Source organism: Eucyclogobius newberryi, unplaced genomic scaffold (genome assembly GCF_026437365.1).
Source record: "Eucyclogobius newberryi isolate DKJ021-1_F unplaced genomic scaffold, fEucNew1.0.hap1 SCAF_200, whole genome shotgun sequence".
NCBI classification, from domain to species: domain Eukaryota; kingdom Metazoa; phylum Chordata; class Actinopteri; order Gobiiformes; family Gobiidae; genus Eucyclogobius; species Eucyclogobius newberryi.
In genome coordinates this window covers 17,779-37,500 of record NW_027315836.1, presented here as the reverse complement: position 1 = coordinate 37,500, position 19,722 = coordinate 17,779, and the positions used below count along the sequence as shown (strand labels likewise).

Here is a 19,722-nt window from a genome sequence, read left to right as displayed (position 1 = left end):
TTCTTTCTTCCTTCTTCCTTCTTCCTTCTTCCTTCTTCCTTCTTCCTTCTTCCTTCTTTCTTCCTTCTTCCTTCTTCCTTCTTCCTTCTTCCTTCTTTCTTCCTTCTTTCTTCTTCTTTCTTCCTTCTTTCTTCCTTCTTCCTTCTTCTTCCTTCCTTCTTCCTTCTTCCTTCTTCCTTCTTCCTTCTTCTTCCTTCCTTCTTCTTCCTTCCTTTCTTCCTTCTTCCTTCTTCTTCCTTCTTCTTCCTTCCTTCTTCTTCTTCTTTCCTTCTTCCTTCTTCCTTCTTCCTTCTTCTTCTTCTTCCTTCTTCCTCTCCTTCTCCTTCCTTCTTCCTTCTTCCTTCTTCCTTCCTTCTTCCTTCTCCTTCTTCTTCTTCTTCCTTCTTCCTTCTTCCTTCTTCCAGACGACATTTGTCTCAGTTCTAGATTATGGTGATATTATATATATATATATATATATATATTCAGCTCTAAGGTTCCTCCTCGTACACCTGTCCTTTCATGCTCACTCATAATCTCATCTTCATTTCTGCTCCTCTTTCTCCCCTATTGGCCCTCCTCCCTCTCTCCTCCCTCCTCCCCTCCCTCCCCCTCTCTCCTCCTCTTCTCCTTCTCCCTGAGTGACTCATGGTGAAACTCTACACTCGTGTCAGGCGCTTCCCTCAGAGTCACTAATGCACGAGACGATTAAAGACAAACTGATAAAGATGAGCTCCTTGTGTTTTAGGACTGAGGTCACATGGTCCTCACATTGTACCCACCTGGTCCTCATATGAACTACAGACACGCACAAACTGAAGATGAACTATAAATGCACAAATACACACCCACAAATACACACCCACACACACCCACACACACCCACACACAGTCACACACAGCCACACACACACACCCACACACACCCACACACACACACAGCCACACACACCCACACACACACAGCCACACACAGCCACACACACACACACAGCCACACACAGCCACACACACACACACACACACACACAGCCACACACACACACACACAGCCACACACACACACACACACAGCCACACACACACACACAGCCACACACACACACACACAGCCACACACAGCCACACACACACACACAGCCACACACACACACACACAGCCACACACACACACACAGCCACACACACACACACACACACACACACACACACACACACACACACACAGCCACACACACACACACACAGCCACACACACACACACACAGCCACACACACACACACACAGCCACACACACACACACACACAGCCACACACAGCCACACACACACACACACAGCCACACACAGCCACACACACACACACAGCCACACACACACACACACAGCCACACACACACACACACAGCCACATACACACACACACAGCCACACACAGCCACACACACACACACACAGCCACACACAGCCACACACACCCACACACAGCCACACACAGCCACACACAGCCACACACACACACACACAGCCACACACATCCACACACACACACAGCCACACACAGCCACACACACACACACACAGCCACACACAGCCACACACACACACACACAGCCACACACACCCACACACAGCCACACACAGCCACACACACACACACACACACAGCCACACACATCCACACACACACACACATCCACACACACACACACACAGCCACACACACCCACACACAGCCACACACAGCCACACACAGCCACACACATCCACACACACACACACACAGCCACACACACCCACACACAGCCACACACAGCCACACACAGCCACACACACACACACACACACACACACACACACAGCCACACACAGCCACACAGGCCCCTGGTCCATGACACTCGTCTGGTATAATTAGGATGCCACATGTAACGGCGGCTCTGGCTCCATCCATTATTCAGAGCCTCATTCCACTGGAGAGCGGCAACTTTAGCCTCGGCAGCAGACGCGCCCCATGGCTAATTCATGAGGGGAAGTGTACCGCGACAGGCCACAAAGGCTAGACCGGGATGAGGACCAGAGCGGGCGAGACCAGAGCGGGGCGAGACCAGAGCGGGGTCGAGACCAGAGCGGGGCGAGACCAGAGCGGGGTCGAGACCAGAGCGGGGCGAGACCAGAGCGGGGCGAGACCAGAGCACTGAGCGGCGCCGCGTTGATGGTGCGCAGGGCAAACACTCAAGGGGAGAACGCTCAAAAAGGGCTCAGCAACTTATTTTTTTCCACGGTTTGCTCCCTCAACTTTTAGGCTTTCACGTCAAAAATGTCCTCCCACAGAAACATAAAGATCAGAACCACAGATTGTCTATATCGAACACCATGTTCAAGCTCCAGAGGCCGGAGATCAATGATCGACTTTGTTGTTGTGTCATCTGACCTCCGGCCGCGTGTCTTGGACACTCGGGTGAAGAGAGGGGCAGAGCTGTCAACCGATCACCACCTGGTGGTGAGTTGGATCCGCTGGCGGAGGAGGAAGCGGGACAGACTTGGCAGACCCAAGCGCATTGTGAGGGTCTGTTGGGAACGTCTAGTGGAGCCCTCTGTCAGTAGGGTATTCAACTCGCACCTCCGGGAGAGCTTCTCCCATGTCCCGGGGGAGGTTGGGGACATTGAGTCCGAGTGGACCATGTTCTCCGCCTCCATTGTTGATACGGCTGCTCGGAGATGTGGTCGCAAGGTCTCCGGTACCTGTCGCGGCGGCAACCCCCGAACCTGGTGGTGGACACCGGAAGTAAGTGATGTCGTCAGGCTGAAGAAGGAGGCCTATCAGGCAACTCTGACCTGTAGGTCTCCTGAGGTCTTTGACAAGTATCGGCAGGCCAAGCGAGCCGCGGCTCGTGCCGTCGCAGAGGCAAAAACCCGGGGCCTTTTCCCAGTGCATGTTAGACTCCACCAGGGCTGCCCTTTGTCACCGGTTCTGTTCATAGTTTTTATTGACAGAATTTCTGGGAGCTGTCAGGGGTCGGAGGGTGCGGTCAGAGGTCGGAGGGTGTCCGGTTTGGGGACCACAGGATCTCATTTCTGCTGTTTGCAGACAATATTGTCCTGATGACCTCGGAGTAGAGCCGCTGCTCCTCCACATCGAGAGGAGGCATCTGTTCCGGATGCCTCCCGGGCCCCTCCATGGGGAGGTGTTCCGGGGAGGTGTTCCGGGCATGTCCCACCAGGAAGAGGCCTCGGGGAAGTCCGAGGACACGCTGGAGGGAATATGTCTCTCGGCTGGCCTGGGAACGCCTCAGGATCCCCCCAGAGGAGCTGGAGGAAGTGTCAGGGGAAGGGGAAGTCTGGAAGTCCCTGCTTAGACTGCTGCCCCTGAAAAAAGATGGATGGAACCTCGCCATTAAAAAGACATGATCTCAATTAAATGTGTTAAATGAATGGTCTTAATGTGCTTTGCTAGAGTTGCTAGTTTCTTATTTTATTTCTTATTTTATTTGTTGGAATAAAACCTGTTAAAAAAAAATCTGATCCTTGAAACATTAAATCAACAAAAATAATCTTGTTCTTACATATTTTTATTCGTCCGATGGTAAGTTTGAGTTTTGGCTCGCGTGAAACGTGGTTGCTAGGAAACCATTATGGAATCTCCCAGCGCGACGTCATGATATCAAACCAGGAAGTAAAATTTTAAACCTGAAAAAAAAAAAAACTTTAAAAAATGTTCAGCAAAATCTTAAATATAATTAACTGTGTTTTAGTAAAAAAAAATGAGTAGTTCAACCACAACATAATTTTTTTCTTTATTATAGTAAAGATTTATTTTTTATAACAAACAATATAACAGGCAAAGGAATGCCAGGGGGCGGGGCATATTAAGCTTAACAATTACATTTCATACATCAAAAATATTTAGAGACATACAATTTTCAAGTACATTTTTGGTTTAAGCTTTTGGAAATAATTAGTAAATATGTTTCAATTTATTTAATAAGAACAGCCTGTTCTGGCTGTTCAACAAGTCATGTGACCAAGTCAAATTATGAACCAAAAAAAAAAAAGCCAAACTGGGATAAAAACTTTTCCCCCAGCAAAATCTTACATTTAATTAACCATGTTTTTGTAAAACAATGTAGTTCAACCTGCCTGTTCTGGCCAGTTTTTAAACCTAAAAAAAAAATAATGATAATAAAAAGCCAAACTGTGATAAAAACTGATACATTTTTTTGTTTTTTTTCCAGCAAAATCTTAAATCGAATTAACTGTGTTTTAGTAAAAATGAGTAGTTCTGTTCTGTAGTCTGTTCTGCACAACATTTTCAACAGGCCAGGTTACCAGGACGACGCCTCAAGCACAAGTCGTCAAGTAGTGCCGCACATATTCTTGCAAAACCTCAAATTGGAGCTATGGTATTAACCCGGGCCCCCCCGCTCTCCTTTGTTCACCGCGTCGTCCCTCAGCGGGGCCTAGTTATAGTTACACGTTTCGGGTTCAGCTCATTGGTTATTGATGCGGGCGTATCGCTTCACTCCGGCTTCATCTCGCGTCGCAGACCAGACCACCGCTTTTCCGACCCGTACGCGCCTGGAAAATGTCAGCGTGAAGTTTTTGGGCCCTAAAAATTCCCGCTTAAAGTCTCGACGGGAGCGGCGCAAACAAGGAGATCGCAAACAAGGAGATTGGGCTCTGGTTCTGGTTACGGTGAGTACTGTGTGTTGTATATTGTCGGTACGTGAAAAAGATGCACGATAGGCCTTGGGTTGAACAGTTACTAAAGTTTTAGAGCGTATATTTTAGCGGGAAATGTCGTTTCTTTTCCATAATTGCAATGTTTCGGATGCTTATTTGTTGTTCGAGTTGGTAAAAAAACGTATTATGTGAAGAAAAATGCTTTGGTTTCCGTGTCATAGATATATAATTGAAGTAGTAGTTGAAAAAGTAGCTGAAGTCATTGAACCTGTAGGAAAAGTACTTGGTGGAGGCGCAATAGCGTTTTTTGTTGCGCAACTTTAACATTCTGCGTTGAACTCGACTTTGAGGATATTATTGCGTCGATACTTTTCACGAAACGGTTTCTCCGACCTGCCAAACGTCTTCTCGCCGCGACGTGTTCGTCTTGCGGCGTAACGTCCGTCTAATACGTGCAGAAATGCTTGTGCCTGCGCGACGAAACGACCGCCGCGTCTTCTTTTGTCAAATGCGCTCAGAATAATTATTTGAGCGTATTATTGTTCACAAAGGAGATGAAACTTATCCGCGTTAATGGATGTATGAAGGTCAGTGCGGTTGAATAATTGAGAGGCCTGTTCGGGCCGGCCCTGGGTGTGTCCGAGCTGCAGGTTTCATGGAGGGATAAGTCAAGTAATGTTTGGTCGCTAGAGCTTAAAAAAAAAATAATAATAATATTTTAAATGTTAATATGAAAATAGTATTTATTAGATTGTTTGTAATGATTTGAAGTGTCATCCAACAGCTTTTTCAAAAAAAAAATTCAACGCATAATGTGATATTTATTTAGCTAAAGGTGCACTATGTAACTTTTCTGGTTGGGGGTTGGGTACCTGCTTGTCTCCATGGAGATGCTGTTGCTTTTCCTACAGTGTTTCACCGTACAATATTAAACATATCCGCCTTGTATTTAAAATGACAGGTGTTTTTATTGCTCAAAAACACCTTGAAAAACCTGCTCTGTTAGCATGTTGTTGTTAGCTTGTCCAAAACGCTGCTTTGACCAATGGAAGAGGTGAAAAGTGCTTATGAATAATTAGGACTGTCCCCTCCGTTCACCTCAAGGCCAAAGGAGGGCGTGGTCTCTCTTTTTCAGGACCTACAGCGTCCCTCTAACTCCGCTTTCAACTGATTTTCGAAAATTGTGTTGAGTGATGTATCTTATATATCGTTTTTTTACATATTGTAAACCTTTTGAAACTGAGTGATTTTTAAATTTGCATCACAAATAAATTGGCTTTGGCCTTAGATCATTCAGTTATAACAGTTCCAAAATGAACAGTCTCTGTTTCCCACATTTCTAAAACAGTAAAACTCAAGTGGAGCATCTTTAAGCAATAGACAATACCTGTAATACAATAAGTGTGATCAACTTGAACGGCCCATTGCTTTAGTGTAAAGTGCCAGTCTTCTACAAATGTTGATCAAACTTAAACGTTGTGATGTTGCTGTTGAGGCTCGTAATTAACTCTGAGCTTGAGTTTAGCAAACCCTATGTCCCTATGTCCCTATGTCCCTATGTCCCTAAGGTTGCCATAGGGACATCAGCAACCACCACACGCTTTTACAAAGACGTTACGGTCTGGGACCATATGCCTCTCTGATTTCTGATGGGCGTAACTGACAGCCTAATTAAGCAATCAGAGAGTTTTTTTGAGGACGCTGGAGACACGCGTCTGAACTCCATGTCAGTGAGATCATTGCTTCTCTAGGAAAACCTCTTGATTTGTTGACGCGCCATAAACTTAGTCAAAAGTGAATTGTTCCCAACTCTGCGTCTGACGCCGGCGATGCACCTGGACACGTCAGATACATGAACGTAACGGCCCGGACGCACATCCTCAAAGTGAAATAAAGGAGAGAGTTTGTGGATTTAGTTCTGAATGTTTGGAGGACGTGTGAGAGGCGATGTCTTCTGCTCTGCAACGAGACGTGCACTAAAACCCTCGGCATTCGAACAGAAAGTGGGACAGGTCTGCAAACGTTGGGCCTTATCATTATTATAAGATAAGATAAGATAATCCTTTATTGTCCACACATGGGGAAATTTCATTGTTGCCACGCAGGTAGATACAGAGGTAGATACAGAAGAAAAGAACAGATCACTTATAGGAAGTCTGAAAAACACTCTCAGTAGAAGATCTCCTATAAACAAAAACTCCCATAGACAAAACCTCCCATTTCCCAACAAGGGATGGAGGGAAAAATAATAAAGATTAAATAAATAAATATAGAGCTTAACTTTATGTTACCGCACCACAATCAACAATAAAGTATTTCAGACACATTATTTGCTCATCCCCCTTGCTCCCCCTGAATAATCTGTTATGACTTTAATAGTTTGCGTTCAGGTTTTACAATTCGATGTCATTGTTTGGTGGGCGGGGCCTATGTAACCGTGGGAGATTCACCGTTTTTGAACCCCACAAAGATTATTCTCATGGTTTAAAGTCGTTTTAACTGGCGAGAGTCACGTCTTTGGAGATGTTAATGTTCGCTGACAGAAGACGACGTGGAGCTTTGTGCCTGTGTTTGTTTCATGTGGATCGGCGCGGCAACCGTAACAGACCTGCTGGTGTCACGTGAACACTCGTTTATTGTCGCATTTGAAGTGATAATGTCGGTGTCTTCTGCAGAGCTGAGAGGAGCTGCTGAAGCATGAAGCGCAGTAAGCATCGCGGCCACAAGCAGGACAAAGGCAGAGGTATCAGTGACACACACAAACTACTAAGATGGCCGCCGCAACCCCGGGCCAAGCACAAGCAGGAAGTGCAGCTGAAGCGTGGCTCAGTTACAAGTTATTCACACTGAGACATTATTTCACTTTTATTCATTCATTTGTTTTGGGAAATGATTTTTTTTTTTTTCTAAGCAAAATCTTAAATTTAATTAACTGTTTTTGTGAAAAATAGTAGTTCAATCTGTCTGTTCTGGGCGTTCACAACATTTTCAACAGGTCAGGTTACCACGTAAAAATTTAAATGCCCAAAAAATGTATTTACTTTTGTGACATAGATTTGCAAAAAATATATATAGAAAGATGTTGCTGTTGAGGATGTGTCAAGAACAGTTTGCCACAAAGCTACAATTTTATATTAAAATTGCTCGTTTGGTTTCACCTTTATGCTAATTTCACAGCCTTTGATGTGATGTAATGAGACAAATCAGGGGACAAATGTCTGATTATTATTACATTATAAAAACAGATTCAGACTTCCTATTCATTCAGCTAAAATACACTTTCATGTTAGTTTATTCAGCTAAAATTTATTCAGCTAAAATACACTCTCAGGTCAGTTTATTCAACTAAAATACACTATCAGGTCAGTTTATTCAACTAAAATACACTCTCAGGTCAGTTTATTCAACTAAAATACACTATCAGGTCAGTTTATTCAACTAAAATACACTCTCAGGTCAGTTTATTCAACTAAAATACACTATCAGGTCAGTTTATTCAACTAAAATACACTCTCAGGTCAGTTTATTCAACTAAAATACACTATCAGGTTAGTTTATTCAACTAAAATACACTATCAGGTTAGTTTATTCAGCTAAAATACACTCTCAGGTCAGTTTATTCAACTAAAATACACTCTCAGGTCAGTTTATTCAACTAAAATACACTATCAGGTTAATTTATTCAGCTAAAATACACTCTCAGGTCAGTTTATTCAACTAAAATACACTATCAGGTTAATTTATTCAGCTAAAATACACTATCAGGTCAGTTTATTCAACTAAAATACACTCTCAGGTCAGTTTATTCAACTAAAATACACTATCAGGTCAGTTTATTCAACTAAAATACACTATCAGGTCAGTTTATTCAACTAAAATACACTATCAGGTCAGTTTATTCAACTAAAATACACTATCAGGTCAGTTTATTCAACTAAAATACACTATCAGGTCAGTTTATTCAACTAAAATACACTATCAGGTCAGTTTATTCAACTAAAATACACTATCAGGTCAGTTTATTCAACTAAAATACACTTTCAGGTCAGTTTATTCAACTAAAATACACTATCAGGTCAGTTTATTCAGCTAAAATACACTATCAGGTTAGTTTATTCAGCTAAAATACACTATCAGGTTAGTTTATTCAGCTAAAATACACTGTCAGGTCAGTTTATTCAACTAAAATACACTTTCAGGTCAGTTTATTCAGCTAAAATTTATTCAGCTAAAATACACTTTCAGGTTAGTTTTGAACAAGTATCTCATGGTTTAGGGCTAGCTTTGGTTTAGTCGTGTTTAAGACGTTGGTGCAGATTCTGGTGGATTTTGTCCGACTCTCTTTCGCCCGTAGATGAGCCGGCCATCCTGGAGACGGAGAACCTGGGCTCGTTCATGGGCCAGGACCCGGACACCATTTCCCTGGCCTCGGTCACCGCCGTCACCACCAACGTCTCCAACAAGCGGTGAGACGCGGTTCAAAGAGTCGCCGTTTTTTCTCTGGTTTGGACGCCGCAGTGTGATTGTGGCGAGTGTTACGCCGGCCTCTTTCCAGTTTGAGGGCCGATCGTACAAACCGTGTCACAAAATAGAGTAGTAGTAGATAACACTCTGTAGTAAGCAATGTAATTGAATGTATAACACGGTAACGAATGTGTAATAAGCACGTGACCAGAAGACATCCCGAAATACTGCAACTCAATAGCAACATTTATCATTAAAGAGGTTATATTTAACTTTTGACTCTGAGTTACTCTATGTTTATTTGATTCTTTGTTGATTTTACCCAGGCTTATTCACTTTGATTTAATCAGCGCTATATTTATTCAGTGTTCTGTGTGCTTTGGTCAGCTGTAAAGTTTTGTAAAGTGCTCTGTAAATTAAAGTCCATGTGAAGTTTCTCTTAAATGACTTAGTTTGTTGGTGTAGAACCTGTGGTAAATATTTATCACAGTGTTACTTCCGTTAAATGGCAATTTGTAAAGACTTTTTTACAAATAAGAGTGTAAAGTGACAGGAAGTGGAGCTGAATCCCCCTGTGATGTCATCAGTGTGCGACACAGAGACAGTTTAAACCATGGTTCGACTAAATAAAGGTGTTTTATGGTCTTATTGTGTGTCAGGTCAGAACTGTTGTGTCATTTCTGTGGAGTTTAGCTCTAGTTTACAGTCTGGTTGCTATGGTAACAGCTGTGGAATCACCTCTACCTGTGTCCAACCAGGAAGTGCAATTATAAACTTTACAAAAATGGGCAAAATGTTTAGTCAAATCTGAAATATGATCGTGTTTTAGTGAAATGTGTCGTTTAACCAGTGTCACATGGACTTTAAAGTTGATATGAAATGGGTTTTATTACTATTACTCAGGACTTATGCAGGATAAACCCTAAGCCTGGATAAATGATAACGTGTTTTTCTTTCATCCATTTAGATCCAAACCAGACATAAAGATGGAGCCCAGTTCGGGACGACCAGTGGATTATCAAGTAAGACCAACATCCACCTTTTACACACAGACACATTAGAAAAAATAAAGTATGTTTAATGCAATATCCCATAATTTTAGACTCTAAATGGACAATACAAGTCATGCAAATGAAATAAAAACGGTCAAAGTTTAAGCAATGTGAGCAATGGTGAGTAATGGAGTAAAATTAGGTGCTAAAGTCTAGAAATATAAGTCTAGAACTCTACAAAAAAGAAGTACTGTATGTTTTTTGGAACATCCCCTAATTTTATCCCTTAACAAAACAAGTTATGCAAATGAAATGACAGCGTTCAGAGTTTTAGCAGTAAGTGTCAATGGTGAGTAAAGTGAGTAAAATGAGGTTCTAAAGTCTAATAACAAATATAAAAGTCTACAACTCTACAAAAAAGAAGCAAAAGCAGATAAACAACAGAATCACTTTTATCACACGCAGTTGAGCTCATGACGTTTCCTTGAATAACATGTTTCTGAGGCTGTTTGTTGAGGAAATTTAACGCGGGGCGAGGTGAAGCGTCCTTTATCTCCCCCTGCCGCCAGCAGCCGAGCTCCGCGCAACCTTAGCATTTCTGCGCGTGAAGTTGATTGGAGCTAAATCGGAGGCGTGGCTTGTTTCCCGCAGGTGAGCGTGACCGTGATCGAGGCGCGGCAGCTCATCGGCCTGAACATGGACCCCATGGTGTGCGTCGAGATCGGAGAAGACAAGAAGTACACGTCCATGAAAGAGTCCACCAACTGTCCGTACTACAACGAGGTGCGTGCCGACCCGGCGCCGCAGTCACTCGCACATGTGCCGCTCAGTAAATAAGGACGCAGATGATGTTATTTTAAACTGCTTTACTGCCGTGTAATTTGCAGTAAAGCGTTCATTCTGCAGTTTTGTTTTTATTACAGTATGATTTATTTTGAAAAGGGTTAAAGTGACGTATGACAGGTTTTTACGATTTTCTAATTTTGGTGTGTTTATACCTGTTGTACATATTAATGATAGTTTTACACCGATCGAGCTGGTGTTTGTGGAGAAAACGTTGAAAAATCTGTAGAAAGTGACAGGAAGTGACATCACACCAGGGACACTCGTTCCAGTCAAAGTTTATGCAGAATTTACACAAAAGAAACAACTTTTTGAACTCTTTAAACATGAATTCAACAAAAATAAATTCGCTCTCATATATTTATATTTGTCAAATAAATATATATTTTTTTTACATTAGATGAGTTTTGGCCCAGTGTTTGCTGGGTAATTTCCTAGTGTGATGTCATCAATTTCAAACATTTCAAAGTGAAATTATAAACCTAAAAAATGCAGTAATAAATGTGCCATTCTGTGATAACATTTAAAAAATTTTTTAGCAACATTCAAAATATATTTATCTCAATTGCGTTTTAGTTCAATGAGTCGTCCGACCTGTAGGGGGCGCGTTAAGTTTTATTGTGTGGTTTAATTTGTGTAAATCCAAATCCCAGTCTGCAATTTGTATTAAAAAAAACAAAAAAACCTCTCACCAAGTTTTTAATCTGTTCTCACGATGATAAAAACATATTTATTCACTTTTTTCCGTCCAGTACTTTGTGTTTGACTTCCACGTCCCGGCAGAGGTCATGTTCGACAAAATCCTCAAGGTTTCTGTGAGTAATTCTTTTACATTATTGAATATTCATTTTGTTTGTTTGCGACGGGCTTTTCTCCTTTCGTCTGCCAAACACATGTGTAATAAAACCCTCAAACATTTGCGTCAATGATACAGTTTTTGTTCGTTCCTTCAGGTGATTCACTCCAAAAACCTGTTGCGCAGTGGGACGCTCGTCGGGTCTTTCAAATTAGACGTGGGGACGATTTACTTTCAGCCCGGTGAGTCCAGAACGCGCCATGACAACAGCACTGACACGGTGAATAAGATGTGGAATAATACGTGTTGTTTTGACGGCAGAGCACCAGTTCTACCACAAGTGGGCGCTGCTGTCGGACCCGGACGACATCACGGCCGGCTGTAAAGGTTACGTCAAGTGTGACGTCGCAGTCGTGGCCAAAGGCGACACCATCAAAACGCCGCACAAGGCCAACGAATCGGACGAGGACGACATCGAGGGGTACGGAGCGCGTCACGTAAAAAACACCCTCTGAACCTGAGACTTAACGGCGTGTTTTTGTTTTGGGTCGTTGGTGGTTTGTTCGTGGGGTTCAGCAGCCGGATGTACGCAACATGTTCAGGCTTTTTCCCCCATTCAAAAAATTGAACGGTAAATGGGCCCTTTTTGTGAAAGCCTTAAAAATACGGAGCTCCACATCCTGCTGCGTTCATTCTTATGGGGAATTAGCCAGAATTAGCTGAGTCGCGCTAAAATAAATCAACAGTTAGTGAAGAGGGTTCAGAGTGATAATCCCAGTCACATGTTCAGACCTTTACGTCCCGTGTAAACACTTCTAACATCTGTGTTTATGAAGGTGCTTTTGTCGCTAAGCTAATGCTAATGCTAATGCTAACATACAACAAATGTGATCTATAATGTTCAAATAACAGCACAAACTGAACCAACCTGTTTACAAAAACATTCTATGAACTTTTATCAAGCCCATCGAGATAAGGGCCCATGGTGAAAAGGGCCCATGGTGAAAAGGGCCCGCCGTGAAAAGGGCCCATCGTGAAAAGGGCCCATGGTGAAAAGGGCCCATCGTGAAAAGGGGCCATCGAGAAAAGGGCCCATCGTGAAAAGGGCCCATCGTGAAAAGGGCCCATCATGAAAAGGGCCCATCATGAAAAGGGCCCATCGTGAAAAGGGCCCATCATGAAAAGGGCCCATCGAGAAAAGGGCCCATTGAGAAAAGGGCCCATTGTGAAAAGGGCCCATCGAGAAAAGGGCCCATCAACAAAAAGAGCCCATCATGAAAATTCCAATCCAAATTTTTTAACATTCTGAAACTCAAGACTGAGGGTTAAGAATGCTAAATGTAAACAAACAATATAATGGAACATTATTTAATTCACAAAAATGTACGAATCAAAATTAACGTAAAAATATTCCATTTATATCAAGTCCAAAAATATGTATTTAAATTATACACATTTGATCCAGTTTGTGAAATTCAAGAGTGGCTCCATACAAAGATCATCGATTATCGTGATGGTTCGGTCACAATGTATTCATAAGAAATAAAACAAAATGATAATAATAATAATTGTGACCAGTTTAGAAGCAATGATTAAACCATTTCAAGACTATTTATGGTGCTTTTTACAACTGTACTCACAATAATCGTACTCCAAAAATACCTAACAGTAACATCATATACACAGTCCAAAAATATTGTCATTTTTTTCATAAATTTAGATTTTTTTTCATATTAAAAAAAAAGACAAAGATCATCATTATATTGTATCATGAATTCCAATTAATTCAAGTATATTTCCTTTAAACACTGATACATCGTCTGTTCAAACCCGATATTCGAGCGTTCATCGTCCTCGCCCAAACGCCTCTCTTTGCGCCCGTCCCAGGAACCTGCTGATCCCCGAGGGCGTCCCGGCCGAGCGGCAGTGGGCCCGGTACTACCTGAAGATCTACCGGGCCGAGGGTCTGCCCCGGATGAACCAGAGCCTCATGGCCAACGTGAAGAAGGCCTTCATCGGGGAGAACAAGGACCTGGTGGACCCGTACGTGCAAGTGCAGTTCGCCGGACAGAAGGTGAAGCACGACGCCATCAGGACGCGAAAAACACAACACAGATCTTTATAAAACAGTCAACAACAACAACAACAACAACAACAACTCGTTCATTTGTAATCAGCACAGGATCAGTAACGAGAACTTTATACTGTAGATACTGTATTTTCCGGTGTATAAGTCGCACCGGTGTATAAGTCGTATAAGGGGCACCAGCCAAAAATGCATAATAGAGAAGAAAAAAACATATATAAGTCGCATTTTTAGGGGAAATTTCATGAAATCCAAAATCAAGAACAGACATTTCACCTTGAAATGCAGTTTAAAATAATAACAGATGAGAGAACATGGTGAATAGGTGTACGTATGCTAACGCTAACACCTTCAGCTACATGACGTATGCTAACGCTAACACCTTCAGCTACATGACGTATGCTAACGCTAACACCTTCAGCTACATGACGTATGCTAACGCTAACACCTTCAGCTACATGACGTATGCTAACGCTAACACCTTCAGCTACATGACGTATGCTAACGCTAACACCTTCAGCTATATGACGTATATGCTAACGCTAACACCTTCAGCTACATGACGTATGCTAACGCTAACACCTTCAGCTACATGACGTATGCTAACGCTGACACCTTCAGCTACATGAGGCACAGACAGAACTGTGGTAAGTGTCTGGTATGTTAACGTAACATATGAACAGTTATTCAGATAACTATAGCATAAAGAACATGCTAACAAGTTTAGCAAAGCATCAGTTTTACCCCAAATCACTAAATCCATTGAATTCTTCTTCCTCTGTGTCACTTCTAAACAACTCCACAAACTCCAGAGGTAGAGGAAGTGCAGATTCTTCTTCTGCGTCGCTTAGAGCCTAGAGCGCCCTCTTGTGGTTGTCAGTGTGAAAATAACGAATAATGTCACATTTAAATCGCTCTGGAGTATAAGTCGCACCCCGGCCAAAACTATGAAAAAGGGTGCAACTTATAGTCCGGAAAATACGGTACTTTTGCTACCACTGAAGGTTTGTGAGCGAAGTGTGTGTAAATTATGAATGACAGTGTTTTAGTAGCATGTGAGCGACAGAGCCTCCGGTGGTGTAGGCAGAGAGGTCATGATACCAGAAGGTTAGTGGTTTGATCCTTGTGTCCGTGGCCAGCTCAGTTATGTTTGACGATTACGAGAATCTTTGCGTTTCTTAAAGAGTTTCTCCCTTTGAGCGCATAAACGGTTCCGCGCTGTTGACACGTATAATCTGTCGTCGCCGCATGCTAATAATGTGGCTAAACGGCGTGCTAATAATGTGGCTAAACGGCGTGCTAATAATGTGGCTAAACGGCATGCTAATAATGTGGCTAAACGGCGTGCTAATAATGCGGCTAAACGGCGTGCTAATAATGTGGCTAAACGGCGTGCTAATAATGTGGCTAAACGGCGTGCTAATAATGTGGCTAAACGGCGTGGCGCGTCCGCAGGGGAAGACGACGGTGCAGAAGAGCTGCTACGAGCCCATCTGGAACGAGCAGGTCGTCTTCACCGAGATGTTCCCGCCGCTGTGCAAACGCATGAAGCTCCAGCTACGCGACTCGGACAAGGTCAACGACGTCGCCATGGGAACGCACTTCCTGGACCTGAAGAAGATCTCCAACGACGGAGATAAAGGTAAACGTGCGACGCGGTGTTGACGGTGAACGTTTGTCTTCAGTGTTTGTAGCTGAGGAACGCCCGCATTTCTTTATAATGTTGTATTTAAAAAAGACTTTACAAGGATTAATTCTCTCTAAACCAGGATTAAATCTGGACAAATCCTTTCACTGAAGTTCATTCCACCTTTTCACCTTTTCACCATTTCACCCTGTTCACCCACTTTTGATTCATTTGTGTTTTTAATCATCAACAGTGTGTTTACTCGTGACGTTCTCATCAGCAGAGGAGGAACATATAATAACACTATAATATAACATTTCATTTCATTGTAAACTAGACTTTTTAAACAAATACTTGCAAATAAAATAACTCCCAATTTAAACTAAACGTTAGATAACAAACCTATACAAATGTCATTGAAGCTAACTTTGATTCAACACAATCGTAATCGTCTACAAAACAAGTATTCACACATTTTTAAAGACCCTCGGCTCGTACCATAGGGTGTTTGACGGTGAATGTTCCGCAGTAGAGCTTTGAGTCTTCCTCGCAGGCTTCCTCCCGACGCTGGGCCCGGCCTGGGTGAACATGTACGGCTCCACGCGCACGTACTCTCTGATCGACGAGTACCAGGAGCTGAACGAGGGCCTAGGCGAGGGCGCCTCCTTCAGGGCGCGGCTGCTCATCTCGCTGGGCGTCGAGATCCTGGACGTGTCGTCTCCAGAAGTGCCCAGCAACACAGAGGTCCATGTGGAGGGCATCCCCAACATCTCAGAGGTGAGTACTGCAAGAAGTACTGCAGTACATGTGTCATAGCAGAGGTGAGTACTGCAAGAAGTACTGCAGTACATGTGTCATAGCAGAGATGAGTACTGCAAGAAGTACTGCAGTACATGTGTCATAGCAGAGGTGAGTACTGCAAGAAGTACTGCAGTACATGTGTCATAGCAGAGATGAGTACTGCAGGAAGTACTGCAGTACATGTGTCATAGCAGAGGTGAGTACTGCAAGAAGTACTGCAGTACATGTGTCATAGCAGAGATGAGTACTGCAAGAAGTACTGCAGTACATGTGTCATAGCAGAGGTGAGTACTGCAAGAAGTACTGCAGTACATGTGTCATAGCAGAGGTGAGTACTGCAAGAAGTATTGCAGTACATGTGTCATAGCAGAGATGAGTACTGCAGGAAGTACTGCAGTACATGTGTCATAGCAGAGATGAGTACTGCAGGAAGTACTGCAGTACATGTGTCATAGCAGAGATGAGTACTGCAGGAAGTACTGCAGTACATGTGTCATAGCAGAGATGAGTACTGCAGGAAGTACTGCAGTACATGTGTCATAGCAGAGATGAGTACTGCAGGAAGTACTGCATTACATGTGTCACAGTACCACAGCAGAGGTGAGTACTGCAAGAAGTACTGCAGTACATGTGTCACAGTACCACAGCAGAGGTGAGTACTGCAAGAAGTACTGCAGTACATGTGTCACAGTACCACAGCAGAGGTGAGTACTGCAAGAGGTACTGCAGTACATATGTCACAGTATCACAGCAGAGGTAAGTACTGCAGTACATGTGTCACAGTACCACAGCAGAGGTGAGTACAGCAGGAAATACAGCAGTACATGTGTCACAGTATCACAGCAGAGGTGAGTACTGCAAGAAGTACTGCAGTACATGTGTCATAGCAGAGGTGAGTACTGCAAGAAGTACTGCAGTACATGTGTCACAGCAGAGGTGAGTACTGCAGTACATGTATCAGAGTACCACAGCAGAGGTGAGTACTGCAGGAGGTACAGCAGTACATGTATCAGAGTACCACAGCAGAGGTGAGTACTGCAGTACATGTATCACAGTACCACAGCAGAGGTGAGTACTGCAGGAGGTACAGCAGTACATGTATCACAGCAGGGAAATGTACATATTTAAATATGTCAGTAATTCTATATTGACAGTTACATTGGCCAATTAAGACCCCATGAATAAACCAAAATATGGGTTATGACTTTGTAGTAACTTAACCCTTGTGGTGGTCCGGTGGAGGATCCGGTGACCGTCGTACGCGGACCCCACTGCATTATTTATCCCCTTTATTTACGCCGCCTCCTCCATTATTTACACTTTGTTTGTTGGAGACAATGTAAAGACATGGAATATTTATGGAACCGTAATAAGCCCGAGGAGCAGCTTGTTTCATGAGTTTAAACACGAGCCATTATCAGAAGAAAGAAGTTCACATTTCTGTCCATCTTTATATTTGTTTTTGTTGCTTTAAAGTGCATATTTAGCTAGATTTACATAAAAAACACAATAAACTACGAGATGTATTTATTTAAAGCAGGAGTGGTCTCAATATATATGATATTCAGACCATGTTATTTCACTCCAACGACATGTAATTAAACGCTTTAGTTGAGGTTTAATTAGAAGACAAATGTGAATTGTCACTAAAATGAATCGCAAAAGTGCAGAAATATCACTGTACACGATTATTTGAACGTTTACAACATCCCTATTTTTCACTTTTCATTTTAATCAGCTCTTTTTGTAGCATTTGTTACAACAAACGATAAACTCAACGTTAAGTTTTCCTCAAAATGTCGCTTTAAAGTGCCTATAACAGGTTTTTACGACTCTAATTTTGTGTATTTATACCTGTTGTACATATAAATTATAGTTTTACACCGAGCAGGCATTTGTGGAGAAAACGTTGAAAAATCTGATGACAGGAAGTGACATCACACCAGGGACACTCATCATTCCAGTCAAAGTTTATGCAGAATTTACACAAAGAAACTCCACATTTTAAAAAAAGTGACATAAGATGAGTTTTGGCCCAGTGTTTGCTGGGTAATTTCCTACTGTGATGTCATCAATTACAAACAGGAAGTGAACTTATAAACCTAAATATGAGCTATTCTGTGGTAACATTTTTGTCATTTTTAGCTAAATTCAAAATATATTTATCTTAACTGCGTTTTAGTTCAGTGAGTCGTCTGACCTGTAGGGGGCGCTTTAAAGTCGAGTTTTAGAGTGAGGGGGTCTAGAACCTCACAAAAGTTCAACATCGCTTCAATAGTCGTCGCTTATAAAATAACATTTATTCGATTCTTCTTTTCTTCTTCCAACGACTCACTTTACGTTTCTTCTTCTCTTCTTCCACAGACTGCCACTGGGAAAGTCGAGGAGTTTTTCCTCTTCGGCTCGTTCCTCGAAGCCACGATGATCGACAGAAAGATCGGAGACAAACCCATCAACTTTGAAGTCACAATAGGTAAAAAATAAATAAAAACAACAACTATGAAGGAGCAACATTACAGTTTTAACACAACGCAGGACTCACACGTCAGTCACTTCACTAGAATACTCGGTGTTTGTTCAGGTTACTATGGAAACGAGGCGGACAGCGTGATCCAGCCCAAATCCAAAGGTAAAAAAGACGGCGACGAGGAGGAGACGGAGCTGATCAATCAGTCGAGCGACGAGGAGATGGAGGACGACGGCGACTTTCAGTCTGTGTCCGTGACTCCGCCCATGAAGCCCGTCGTAACAGACAGGTCTCCATACGTCCATCTGCTCATCATATGCACTGCAATATGTTAGAGTTCAAGTTTTACATGTTGACATCTTAGGACCACACACATGTTAACATTTTTACATGTTAGGACCACATATTTTTACATGTTAGGACCACATATTACCACATATCTTTACATGTTAGGACCACATATCTTTACATGTTAGGACCACATATTACCACATATCTTTACATGTTAGGACCACATATTTTTACATTTTTACATATTAGGACCACACATTTTTACATGTTAAGACCACACATTTTTGCTTTTTTTTCACACATATTTTTATCTGTTAGACCACATATTTTTACATCTTAGGACCACACACATATTAACATTTTTACATGTTAAGACCACATATTACCACATATTTGGACATTTTTACATATTAGGACCACACATTTTTACATGTTAGGACCACATATTACCACATATCTTTACATGTTAGGACCACATATTTTTACATGTTAGGACCACATATTACCACATATCTTTACATGTTAGGACCACATATTTTTACATTTTTACATATTAGGACCACACATTTTTACATGTTAGGACCACACATTTTTATATGTTAGGACCACACATTTTTACATTTTTACATGTTAGGACCACACATTTTTACATTTTTACATGTTAGGACCACACATTTTTACATTTTTACATGTCAG

The 19,722-nt window shown here is 42.3% G+C and overlaps 1 protein-coding gene across 1 annotated transcript in view; it reads left to right on the top strand.

Annotated features, from left to right (window-relative positions):
- Positions 1–7,330: 7,330 nt before the first annotated feature.
- LOC140369882 (otoferlin-like) overlaps positions 7,331–19,722 on the top strand; it is a gene marked incomplete at its 3' end in the record, with an annotated part of 30,165 nt that continues 17,773 nt past the window's right edge. Inside the window, exons 1-12 of the mRNA XM_072456979.1 lie at positions 7,331–7,402; positions 9,014–9,125; positions 10,091–10,145; positions 10,767–10,898; positions 11,711–11,773; positions 11,912–11,996; positions 12,076–12,235; positions 13,642–13,828; positions 15,296–15,482; positions 16,021–16,244; positions 18,633–18,741; positions 18,850–19,024. Of these exons, the coding sequence (XP_072313080.1) occupies positions 7,357–7,402; positions 9,014–9,125; positions 10,091–10,145; positions 10,767–10,898; positions 11,711–11,773; positions 11,912–11,996; positions 12,076–12,235; positions 13,642–13,828; positions 15,296–15,482; positions 16,021–16,244; positions 18,633–18,741; positions 18,850–19,024 (1,535 nt within the window). The remainder of the gene's footprint in view (positions 7,403–9,013; positions 9,126–10,090; positions 10,146–10,766; positions 10,899–11,710; positions 11,774–11,911; positions 11,997–12,075; positions 12,236–13,641; positions 13,829–15,295; positions 15,483–16,020; positions 16,245–18,632; positions 18,742–18,849; positions 19,025–19,722) is intronic.